General features: G+C 37.4%; 1 protein-coding gene across 2 annotated transcripts in view; it reads left to right on the top strand.

The window, feature by feature from the left end:
- The first annotated feature begins 6,629 nt into the window (after nucleotides 1-6,629).
- Nucleotides 6,630-12,876, top strand: part of LOC577619 (synaptotagmin-14) — a 29,122-nt gene continuing 22,875 nt past the window's right edge. The window contains exon 1 of one of the 2 annotated variants that reach the window (XM_011666122.2): nucleotides 6,630-7,936. In XM_011666122.2, the coding sequence (XP_011664424.1) occupies nucleotides 7,534-7,936 (403 nt within the window). In that variant the 5' untranslated portion in view covers nucleotides 6,630-7,533. The remainder of the gene's footprint in view (nucleotides 7,937-12,876) is intronic. The other variant, XM_030999506.1, reaches the window with a different exon arrangement.

Here is a 12,876-nt window from a genome sequence, read left to right as displayed (position 1 = left end):
TGCTCTGTACTAAAAATAATCCATGAACTTTTTCTATTTTTTCTCTTAAAGGTAATACAAAGTTTTGGGAAATTTTCAAAATTGGATGGATTTATTTATTTTTTATTTATTTATTTATAACACATCTTTAAAAAGAAGGGTAGCCCAATCAGCAAACAAATACTGGTTTTCGTTGAGGCCCTTCATGACACAAACAAGTATATACATTTCATCAACATATCAAAATATAAATAAATATAGAAAATTACAAAATTCGATTTTAACAAACAAAAAATTGCAAACCAGGTTATAAATAAGGATTTGATTATAAAGAATAACGAAATGATTAAAATGTATATGATACAAATATAAAAATATAAATAAATATAGAAAGTTACAAAATACGATTTTAACAAACTAAAATTGCAAACCAGGTTATATAAAAGGATTTGAACATAGAGAATAACGAAATTAGTAAAATGTATATGATACAAATATGTAAATGCCATATATCCTATTGAAGCAAACAGTAACAAGTTATTAAAACAAAAACAACAAAAAACAAAAAACAAAAAACAAAAAAACAACAGCAACATACAACCACAATAACAAACCAACAAGAGAAAACAAGAAGAAGATATGATAAAATATATAAAAAGAGGAGAAAAAGAAGAGTTATATCATACCATAATCATATTAAAATGTGGATGTCTTTTGCCATTTTGCCAATTCTTGTTTAAATGGTTTCATATTTTTGATAAATCGAATACGTTCGGGTAATTTATTCCAGTTTGATGGACCTGTGACAAGAAATGACTTCTGATAAAAGGTCGTACGAACATGTGGCATCCTAATTAGCATCTTATTTGTGCTCCTTGTTGTTCGAGATGATATCGCTTCAATATAAATAAACTTATCACCTAGTACTTCAGGTGCAGCTTTATGTAAGCATTTATGAATCATGCAACAAGATGCTCTAAAAAACAGATGATCTACTTTCGGCCAGGATAGAATTTCAAACACTTGTTCAGATGGGGTTTCCCAGGAAAAACGAGATATCATATATGCTGCCCTCTTATGTAATCTTTCCAGTTTACTATGGTTTGCTTCAGATCTCCCAGACCAAACGGTACAACAGTACATTAAATGGGGCACTACAAAAGCCCAGTACAGTTTGTTCAATTGTGCTTTATCAAAATAATGTTTACATCGACGAATAGTTCCTAATTTCTGTTTCACAGTTAAAGCAATACTTTCGATATGTTTTTTAAAGTCAAGACTGTTATCAATTATAACTCCCAAACATTTATATGTATATACACATTCCAATTGGCATCTATTTAATTCAATCGACAGCATACTGTTATCTAATGATCTAAGCTTTTGCTTTGATCCTAGCAGCATCGTTTTGGTTTTATCACTATTCAAAATCAACTTATTTTTATTCAGCCAAGAATTCAGTTCACCAAGAGCTTTTGTCAGTTTGAGTTCTACCTCTTGCTTAGTTTTTCCACATACAGAAATAGTAGTATCATCCGCATACATATAAACAATGCCATTTGAGATGGAACATGGGAGGTCATTAACGAATAGAGTAAAAAGGAGCGGGGCCAGGATGGACCCTTGTGGAACTCCCATTGTTATATTTCTAAATGTTGATTTTTCTTTCCCTAATGAGACAAATTGTTGGCGATTTTTCAAGTATGATTCAAACCATTTAATTACATGCGGAGAGCAACCATATTGATGTAATCTATTTAAGAGGAGAGAGTGATTGACTGTATCGAATGCACGTCGGAGATCTATAAAAGCTACACCATTTAAATACCCTTTGTCTACATTGACTGACCACTGGTTAACCATGCACAATAGGGCTGTTTCACATGAGTGCTTAGGACGAAATCCAAATTGGTTCTTATAAAATAGATTATGCTGAGACAGATATTCAAAGATATTTAAATAAACTGCCCTTTCAATTATTTTAGATAAAATCGGCAATATAGACACGGGTCTGTAGTTTTTCATTATGGCTGTATCCCCTCCTTTGGGAATTGGTTGGACTCGGGCTATCTTCCAAGCATCAGGGTATACTGAAGAATGCAAAGACAAATTGAGTATATATACTAAACTTTCCATTACATGAGGAATATCACAGATATATTTCAGTATTTTAACAGAGAGTTCATCATACCCAGTTGCTTTTTTGCAAGTATATGATTTTATCTGTTTGATGACGAAATCTATCGAGATATTTGAAAAGTAAAGTAAATCACCGTTTGTTTGTTTTTCCAGATTTTCTTCAAGTGATTCACATCTCTTAATTGTTTCGGTCTCGAGCTCAAAACCTTTAGTGAGTTCAGAAACAGAGTCAACAAAATACGTATTAAAATATTCGACAACCTCCTTCAAGTCTGATATTTCAACATCGTTTACATTCAATATTATATTTTTAGACTGACTTTTCTTAGTAAGACGTCGCATAACATCCCATAACGCATTTGCGTTTCCTGATTTGTCGTTCAATAATGAAGTAATGTATGATTTTTTAAGATTTTTGAGTTCGCGTGTGATAAGATTTCTGCATTTTTTATATTGTTCCCAAAAATCTGATGACGAGAGCTGTATTGCTTTATCACGAAGGTAGTCCCTCGTGTTCATCAATTTAATGACGTCACCTGTCACCCAAGGACATGGATTATTTCTTAGACGTTTTCTTTTGTATGGTGCACACATATTTACAATTTCCATTATCGGGTTGTACCATATATCCCATGCACAGTTAACATCCTTACACTGATATAATTCTTCAAAATGCACTTGGGAAAGTAAAAAATTGAATTCTGCAAACTCAAAACCCTTAAAATCTCTCCATTCTATGATATTTTCTTTTTGAGTAATATCAGCATCACCGTAAACAGTGAAAATCATATAATGATCACTAAATGATGTTTTTAGCACTCCATTCAAGGAGTGACTTTCTACGTCAGTGGAATATATAAGATCAATAATAGTTTGCGACGTTGTCGTCACTCGTGTTGGAACATCAATCAGTTGATCGAAAAGAAAACCAGACATCATCTCTTCGAGAGATCGTGATAGAGAGTCTATGTTATTTGGACACATATCACAATTTAAGTCTCCAAGTAATATCATTTCCACATCTGTATTGGTGACAGCTTGACTTAACATTCCGTTCAATAAATCAAAGTAACTTGACGACGAATTTGGAGGTCTGTAGATAACACATATAAGAAGTGTTTCTGAATGTTTTGGCGATAATTTTACCCACAGGGCTTCAATATCGTCGCATGTAATATTATTTTCAAACCGGCAACTTACGTCATCTTTCACGTACAGAGCCACACCCCCTCCATGCCGGTTGCGGTCTTTGCGGAAAATATTGTAATTTTCAATGTCTAATTCAGAATCAGATATGGTAGCATCGCATTTGGTTTCAGAGACAGCAACAACATGGAAAGGATTATGTTGAAGTACAATTTTAAGTTCAGATAACTTTGGTACAATTGAATTTATATTAATGTGACATATTTTTAAACCTGTTTTAGGAAGGCAGCTGAATAATTTATCTTGCGTTCCGAAGTACTTACAGGTGTGGGCCCAGTTTACATCAGTTTGTGAGCCAGTTGGATTGAGACTGTTTTTAGAAGTAAAGGTGATATTGTCACAAGTAGTGGCATTTAGTGGATTGTAATTCTTCAAAATGTTGACATATTTGGATGAATTATAAGCACCAGGAACTTTAGCCCCTAAAACGCTTTCGAGAAATTGAATAATAAAAAATTTACCGGTGCTCCCGGTAAATTTTAAATATTTCAAATAGCTCCTAAGGCCATTCCATGGTAGCTGCGACCATGAAAATCTCAGAATATGCAGTTCTGATAAACAACTTCCAAACTGAAAATATAGCAAATTGCAAATCGGTCGATTCCCATAGGAAAGAAATAAATCTGCTGCATACTCCTGCGGCAGACTTGCCACAGACAGTCATCTTTGGGCGCGTTCATGCTTGATTTTGACGGCCAGAATCAGGCATCTGTTACGCGTTTAGTTTAAAACACGCTTGCGTTCATGCTCACTTTTGTAGAATCACCGAAAAACGGCGATCACGATCGCCGATCGTAAACTCACAAAAAGATACGTTTACAATTTGTAAACGCGTTTAAATGGGGTCAACGGACTGACCTCTAGTGGGTCTACGTAGCATGCACAGTGAAGGTTTGCGAATCCAGCTGGAAGACCAATTAAGGCCACACACTGAGAATTGCCTGGGGGAGCCAGAGAAGTAAGCATGAACACTACATCGTGGAACTGCGATCACGATGAGCGTTTACGATGAGCGTTTCAGGCTGCGTTCATGCTTAAATTTTGAAGGCAGAATGAGCGATCTGAAACGCTCATCGTAAACGCTCATCGTGATCGCAGTTCCACGATGTAGTGTTCATGCTTACTTCTCTGGCTCCCCCAGGCAATTCTCAGTGTGTGGCCTTAATTGGTCTTCCAGCTGGATTCGCAAACCTTCACTGTGCATGCTACGTAGACCCACTAGAGGTCAGTGCGTTGACCCCATTTAAACGCGTTAACAAATTGTAAACGCATCTTTTTGTGAGTTTACGATCGGCGATCGTGATCGCCGTTTTTCGGTGATTCTACAAAAGTGAGCATGAACGCAAGCGTGTTTTAAACTAAACGCGTAACAGATGCCTGATTCTGGCCGTCAAAATCAAGCATGAACGCGCCCTCAGATCGCTCATTCTGCCTTCAAAATTTAAGCATGAACGCAGCCTTTTTCACATGCAAATTAGTTTTGCCGCAGACTTGCTGCATACTCTTTCAGTATGATGAAGAGTCTGCTGCAGACCTGCCGCAGACTCTTCATCATGAATATTCATATCTCATATAGACCTGCTGCAGACCTGCCGCTTACTCTTTCATATCCAGTACCCCAGTGGATGTGGCAATTAAGTATGCAGTCTTGTAGGAAGGCAGGGCTGCCAACACTCACGCATTGAGCATGAGACTCGCGCATTTCACTCAATTCTCACGCTCTCACGCTAACAACGAAATTCCTCATGCACAAATCTTAAATAACTAAATAATAATAAAAACAGATAAATTTGAATGAATTATGCCACCAAAATCAAGAATTTAGAAAGTTTTCCCGTCTTTAATCCCCTTTTATCAAAGACGAAAGCCTCGATCTCACTTCTCGAGGTCGTGCGTGTGTAAGATCGGCGCCTATATAGCTAGCTAGCCTGATGATGTACGTATCCTCGCACTGTACCCATATTCATATGCAGCTAGCCAGGTCGGGCCCCAGCCTGCCCCGGCCCCGAATATGGATCGGACGAACCAGCAGCGAGCTCGAGTACGTCATCAGTAACAGTTGACAATTCAATTGATCAAGAACAGCAAAGATTTCACGGTTCTGTGCTTTGTTTTTAAAGTTTTTAAACTTCATACAGAATAGAATGAGAGGGATTATAAAAATATAAAGTGAGTTTTGAGAATGAAAAATGACTTGTGATTATGTAACAACTTAAATTTGAACGAAAGCTTGCCTGTGGCTTTGTCTCAGAGAGTGAGCGCGTGGGGCCCTCAGCACCTCGCTCCACGCCTAGCCCAGCGGCCCACGTTCGTGGGCAAACAATCATTCCATGTATATGTAAATCATTTTCTTTATCTCTCTGTTAGTCTGTATGATTTTCTCTCTCCATATTGCCTTTAGCTATAATGTTAAAATACTCTATAAAGTATGCACCAGATCACACAATTTCACCTTGATAAATAAAAAAGCTCCACACTGCGGGAGGGGGGGGGACGCCCCCCTCCCCCACCCTCCCCCGTCAGCAGATCTGCAGCAGGTCTGCGGCATACTTTTCACTTTCCTATGGGTTGAAGTCAAGAAACATTGTTTTGAAGCTAAAGTAATATCAGTCTTGAGAGGGCACTATACAACATGTAAAGAGTTTATTATTTACAATTTCATAACATTAAACTCGATTTTAACCGTGACAAGGATCATTGAATACTTTAAAATCGCATATAATAAGTTCATTTTAACCGAATTCATGACCCGATACCAAAACTTTGTATTACCTATAAGAGAATATATGCACCCTACATTTAATTATTGCACACAGAGCAAATGAGAGAGGACTTTGCAAGATATATCAGAGAGCTGCCAATTCGTGTTTAATTGATAACAACTTCTAATATTCACAAATTAATTTTTATCAGATTTTTGCACAAACTTTCACTGATCTGTATCTCTCATATTTACAATTCAATATGAGTGTGGACTTAAATTTTAATTGTAAATTAAATTATGTGTTAATTATACATAAGATAATATATATGAATGTAAAATAGAAATAATCTTCTTATTCAAAAAAATGATTTAGAAGGCAGAATCAATAATGTAGATCTTTGAAGTTTCCAAAAGAATTTTCAACAACTATAATAAGAGAAATTCACATTGAGTTTTGTGAAGAACGGTAAGGGTTTATTTGCTTCTTAATTAGTACACATGTACACGTCTTAAATCAGGTAATTTCCACATACCGGTAGGTTTTTTATCTTTATCTTTATATGCAACTTATGTATAATGACCCTGAAGAAGGAGAAGAATAATGATTGGTGCATTGCATCCAGTCGTACAACAGTGGGCACCATGTTTGCTGATGTTATTATTCAGAGTCTTACTTTCCTTGAGGGGGAATGCATAATACGCTGTTTGTTAAGTTGGTATAATAGATTGTGTCTCTTGTTTGCTTGGCGAGACTTATTTTATCTGTTCAGAGTGTTAGGTGATAAGGACAACGCATTGCATAACTTTGAAACTATAAAGTGCACACAGTCAAACTAGACAGCTAAGGGAAGTAAAAAAAACTATGTGATACAGAGATACGTGCAGCTAGAGACATCCTGTATGAGCTAGGTTTCAGCATTCATGGCTAAGTCTTCTTTACGTCTTATGTAATCCAGTAGAGAATGTAGGAATTAGTATGTATTTCTTGCAATCTTGTACTGCATGAATCATCTATTTTGGAATCAGACAAGTTATTTTTTACCAACTGAGATGCCTATATTTGTTACTTTGCCTTGGAAATTGATGATAAGATGAAATCAGTCAATGAAATACCTTGTTGAACTGACGTGTATGACTTCAGATTTGAGTCCAGTGCTTTTGTTACATTTATTGAGATTGCATTAAGCGAGACTACAGGCAGTTATGCTAAGTCATGCAATGTCATGCAATGCTGGCAGTTACACTGAAGATGTTATTTATGAAAAGAGCTCATGTAGGCCTTTAACCAATTTTGATCAGAAACAAGTAGATCAATTGGTTTGGACGTGGAAGAGGGCCGGGTCTGTTGAAATGCGTCTCCATCACTACCATGGCCAGGAGGATCAATGACAATGACTGATGCTTAATTCTGACTCAAGCTGAACTCGGATATTCTTGGCTTATGATCTTGATCTTGATCTTAAGAATTGTTTTGTGACTATACATATACCGCCACCGCTTACAATATGGGAGGTAAGATGTCATGCTGTTGTTGTGTATACTGTCGAAGAACAACCAAGGGCAAGGTTACATATGCTTACTCTACAACAGATGTCACAGACTCAGAAGGGACAGCCCTACTCAATCAGAATCGATCTTACACATACAGCAAAGTCCATAAGAACTCAACTCAGAGTCAAATGTACAATACTAGAACAAGAAAGCTTGATCCTCGAGGAAACAAACTTCAAGTCAGGAGTTATTCTACCAGTATGAATCCAGCTATACGTAGGCTATCTCAGAATATTTATTCCTCGACAGAAAGTGATTTCTCTGGCAAATCTGATGTTGAAATGCCACGAGGAAAGCGTTCAAAATATCACACAAGAAGAGAAGCCAAACTTTTTTCGGAAAGAAATTTAGGGAGAGGTGAGTAGCTTGTTCTGGACAAAAAGACAGACAGTAAAATATTCATTAAACCCTGTGGTACTTGGATCTATTTATACCGAAAATATAGTAGTGAAGTGTTGTTATATCATTTTATGAGATCTTTTGTGTGAATTGTTAGTCTTCGGGCCTTCATTAATATTGTCCAAAAGATCAAAACCTTCTTAAAGATAAACTTGAGTTCTGGTAAAAAAAAAAATGAATTCTCACAGAATCAAACGAAACTTACACTGAATTTTTTAAGATTACAAATAAAGGTCATGTGCCAAACAATTTTGGAAGAAAATATATACTGGCTGAGTGATGAGCATAGAAAGATAAGGAAATCAGGTAGTACTAGCCCCGACACCATTTGTGTAGTCCCATATACATCTTTCTGTGTACAGTGCTTGTTACTTAACCAATTAAAGGACGAGTCCACTCGAAAAATAACTGACTTTCAATCAAAGCAGAAAAATCAGACATACCAGTCGAAACAAATTTGAGCAAAATCGGATAACTAATAAGAAAGTTATGAATTTTTGAAAAAGTATGTAAAACTATGGAACAATGAGAATCACAACACAAAGTGCCAAGATGGTTATCAGTTTGTGACGTCATGTCCTCACTAGTTATCAATTGCTCTATATGGTTAAATCCCATTAATTTCCATTTTTATTCCCCAAAACTTGATTTCCCCATGCCTTTGCCCAGGTTATATGATTTGTATCATATTGCGTGCATGACATTTCACAAAATCTTTTATGAACTTTGACAAATTTATACTTTTTTTTTTATATTGTATATTCAAATATTTTGATTTTTATATAAATAGTTTATCGAAATTCAAATATTTCATGATTTAACTGGAAAAAATTACTCTATATTAGTGCATCCACACAAAAATATATTACTATTAATCTAACTTGGATGCTGGTGTGAAGAAATAAGATTCTTAAGGAGAAAATAGGAAATGTATATCATCAATATAAAGAAAATAATTAGTGGATAGTGAGGACATGACGTCACAGACTCATGAGTGAGTTGCCAATTTGTCTAGTGATTTTCAAAGTTTTTAAAGTCATTAAAAATTCATAACTTTCTTATTATCCAATTTTGCTCTGACTTTTTTTGATTGGTGAGTCTGATTTTTCTGCTTCTATTGAAAGTAAGTTATTTTTGGAGTGGACTTGGGCTTTAAGAGTGGGCCAAATTTATTATGATTTTGATGACTCCAGAACCTTGCAGTGCGCACCAATACTTACATGCTACATGATCAACTTCTTCTGATCCATTCCACACCTTTTTTTCGCAATGCAATTAATTGCATTACCAGAACTCACCTTTATCTTTAATATTGGGTCAACTCGTTTTTAATGGGTAGATATGAAAATATAACCCAACATATGTTCACTTTGTTAAAAATTGTCTTGTTTTATCAGTACATTTTTGTTTGTCGGGGGGGGGGGGGTATAAATAGTGTGAAAGTATCCCATGTTTCATTATAAGATGGGTAGAAGAATCCCTGCAATCTGATTGGTCAATTACCGTGTAGTTCTGTTTACTGGATGCACGCGATACTTTGGATCGATACCACCGATATCCCTTTTCTAAATAATTCTTATGTTTATATTTTTTTTAATAATTTTTTTTGATAATTTAAAAAAAATAAAAAAAATTAATAGTTATATTTATTTGTTTTTCTTGTTTTTTGATAATTCTTATAATTTTGTCATTCTTTTTTTTTCTTCCTATAATTTTTTATTTTTATATTTAATTACCGGAAAGCATGATTTGCCATGCACCCGGTAAATCTGTAAAATAACAGAATTTTGTATTTTTGACGATTTTTTGGGCCCCATTTTATAAAACAGATGATGTAGGTCGGTGGAATTGCGTGCATGCGGTACCTTTGAATTTGGTCTAAAACCAGAATGTTATCCCAACTAATCCAAATTACTGCCGCTCGTAAATTTTTTCGAAGCAAATGGCAGACGGGGTCACAAATAACTCACTGCGCATGCGCCCTCGCTTAGCATAGGAAAGAAAAATGGCAACAGTGTGTGCTGCTGAGATTCAGTCCCAAAGCCCGGCCGAATATTTGGTTTTTTTACCCGGAAGATTGGAAAATTGAGAGTTGGGGAAACAACCGTCTGTATCTGTGGAGTTCCTGCTACAGAAAACTTAATTCAATGTGGCGGTGAAAATTGTTCGATTGTGTGGTATCACCGACAATGTGCAGGCTAAGAGGTAATGGAATTTCACACAAAGTCTCTGCAAGCTGAGCGGCCGGTCGCGCTCTCGTCAGTTCTAGATACGACCTGGAGATGCGACTTCTGTGTGAAACCTCATCAACCTGATTCGGGAAACACGAATAGATCTACAATATCGACAAACGGCAGAAATTCTGAACTTTGTACATATACGTGAAAACAAAATCTATACTAACCAGATCTGAGTTACTGAACTCTTAAGTATTTAGTTTGTAGACTATAAACTCCCTTGTCAATGATTGTAACAAACCTTGAACCTTGAAGAATTACTCTCCCAAAAGCGTGAACGCTGTCCTGCAGAGGGCTGTGCTGTGTTGCGTGCTGTTGGTGATGTGCTGTCGGTGAAGTGATGGCGGTTGTTGTCCGTGCACAATATACAATGTGCAGGGTGCAGTGTGCAGGTGGTGCAGGTGTGTCCCTCGTTACAACATCTTAAGGGGCAGGGGCGGCGCCATAGTCTGTATGGCGGGTAGTGCCGCTCCCCTAAAGCCAAGAATTGTATTTGCAGTGACAGCGTTGCTTGGAAAAGTGTGACAGACACGGACTGCTCTGGGAAACATGCTGTACATGTAGCAGTTAACTCGGTAAAATGGTTGGGTGAATCTGAAGTTGTGGCTTTGATGTTGTGCTCGTTGCGGTCTGGTGATGCCTGTGATAAGTCGGATGTCAGGAGGCAAGGAGATCTGGACAAGTTTGTGGTGTACTTAGAAGTGTTGTAGCGTGTCCCAGCCAAGAGATGACATCATGGTGGTGACACTAGATTCTCTTCTATAGTCATGGAGGACGAATCTGGCAGCTTGTCTCTGAATGCTCTCTATGCTCTCTATGAGGCTGTTCACACCGCAAGGGGGGACCGTGGACGGACTGTGGATCGCGCTATCGTAACGCGAACCACGGTCCGCCCATTGGCATTCGCCGGATTCACACCGCAGTGAGATAGCGCGGTCTATCATAGCACCCCCTTTTTTGAGAGGTCCTGTTGCCATGACGCGTGATGTCATGAGGTCAGAGCGGTCAACGATTTTGTGCGCTATTACTAATTAGGAGTGTTGAGTTGTACCGATTCATATTCAGATCGCACCAAAATAGAATGAGTAGAAAAATTCCCCACATGTAGAACGATGACTTCTGGCTATCGTAGCTCGGGTTCACACAGTCCCCAAGAGGTGCTCCAGTGGCACGCCGTTTTGGCTCGCCATGGCTCGCTGTTGGGCGTACCGAAACGATGTTGTACCTTCCACACCGCAGAGATAGCACGATCTCTGCTGGTCTGAACAGCCTCAATGGCCCGAATTCACAAAGGAAGGTTTGTCGACAAACCAGGTTTTCGTACGTCATATGACACGTTTTGACGCGGTTTTTACAAACCTGGTTTGTAAAAAATAAAAGGAGGTTTAATGAAACAAAAGGAGGTTTGTCGACAAACCTCCTTTGTGAATTCGGACCTATGAGTTTGATCTCCTTCTGGGTGTGTGGATTCCATGCACTTGAGGCATATTGCAACTGGGGTCGTACAAGCTGCTTGTATGCAATGTCCTTGACTTTCTAATCACAAGGGCTCGACGTACAACTCCAAGAGTTCTTGCAGCTTTCGCTTGGATCTTCTGTGCATGGGTGTTCCAGCTCAGATTGTTTGCCACTGTGACTCCAAGGTATTTATAGGAAGTAGCTTTGGGAAGTGCTTTCCCATTGATGTTGAAGTCAAAGGTCAAGGGATGCCGTTATCGCTCCCAGCCCGGCCCACATACGGTACATGTACCCACATCCCTGCATGCTGCAGCTACGTACATGGTCACCAAAAATGATATCGTTTTTTTTTGTAATAGCAATCAGTCAAGCTCAAGAACCGACAAGTATAATTATCAACGCCTTTCTTTTAAATATTAATTTCCTTCTTTCTTTCTTTTTTCAATATATATAGGACCTAATAATGTGGATAAGCAGAATACAATTTTATTTTATTTTTTTCCACTTTCCAATCGTATCCAGTTTAATTTTTAATAACCAAAACAAGGAATTAAAATAAAACAAAACAAAACAAAACAAACATGATCGTGAAGGCAATCCAGTCTAATTGAAATGGTCATTCTTATGTATATCTATGATCTTCATTTAAAATTGCAAAATCATATAGACTCTACTCTCAAGATTCGATATGATTTTGTGAATTTTGATAAAGAATTTTAGTGTCATGGTTTTACTTTTTGGGGGGAAACCAATAAACTATCTAGATCAGCAAGAAAACAATTATACAAAACAGGGGAATCCTGCACTTTACCGGCATGACGTCACTAGCTTAGTAATGATGTCTCATCGAAAATGCAAAGTTTCAAGATCTTTGACCAACTTCAGAGTCGGACCACATTAAAACATGCAAAAACACGCATATGGGACTGGTATCAGTTTAAAGTTAATTCTATAACACATGTTTCAATGGGATAGTCAAGAAGTTAGACTTTTGACGGTTTATAGGAACGGGGCCCTGATTTACGACCCAGCGCTCATTTGTGTAACTTTCCGGGTATCGAGCGGCTGTCTGAGTGATGCTTATCAGGAGTTTGGAGGATCAATTGCAGCAAACTAGCTTGCTTAATACCCCTGGAAGATTGTAAAATAAAGATTCCAGTCCTCTATCATGTCCCCAATTGAATGAATAGTTGTTGGTAGGTT

This window comes from Strongylocentrotus purpuratus, unplaced genomic scaffold (assembly GCF_000002235.5).
Source record: "Strongylocentrotus purpuratus isolate Spur 01 unplaced genomic scaffold, Spur_5.0 spur5_scaffold_5, whole genome shotgun sequence".
Taxonomy (NCBI): Eukaryota; Metazoa; Echinodermata; class Echinoidea; order Camarodonta; family Strongylocentrotidae; genus Strongylocentrotus; species Strongylocentrotus purpuratus.
The sequence above is the reverse complement of the archived record's forward strand: the minus strand, read 5'-3'. Positions and strand labels throughout refer to the sequence as shown.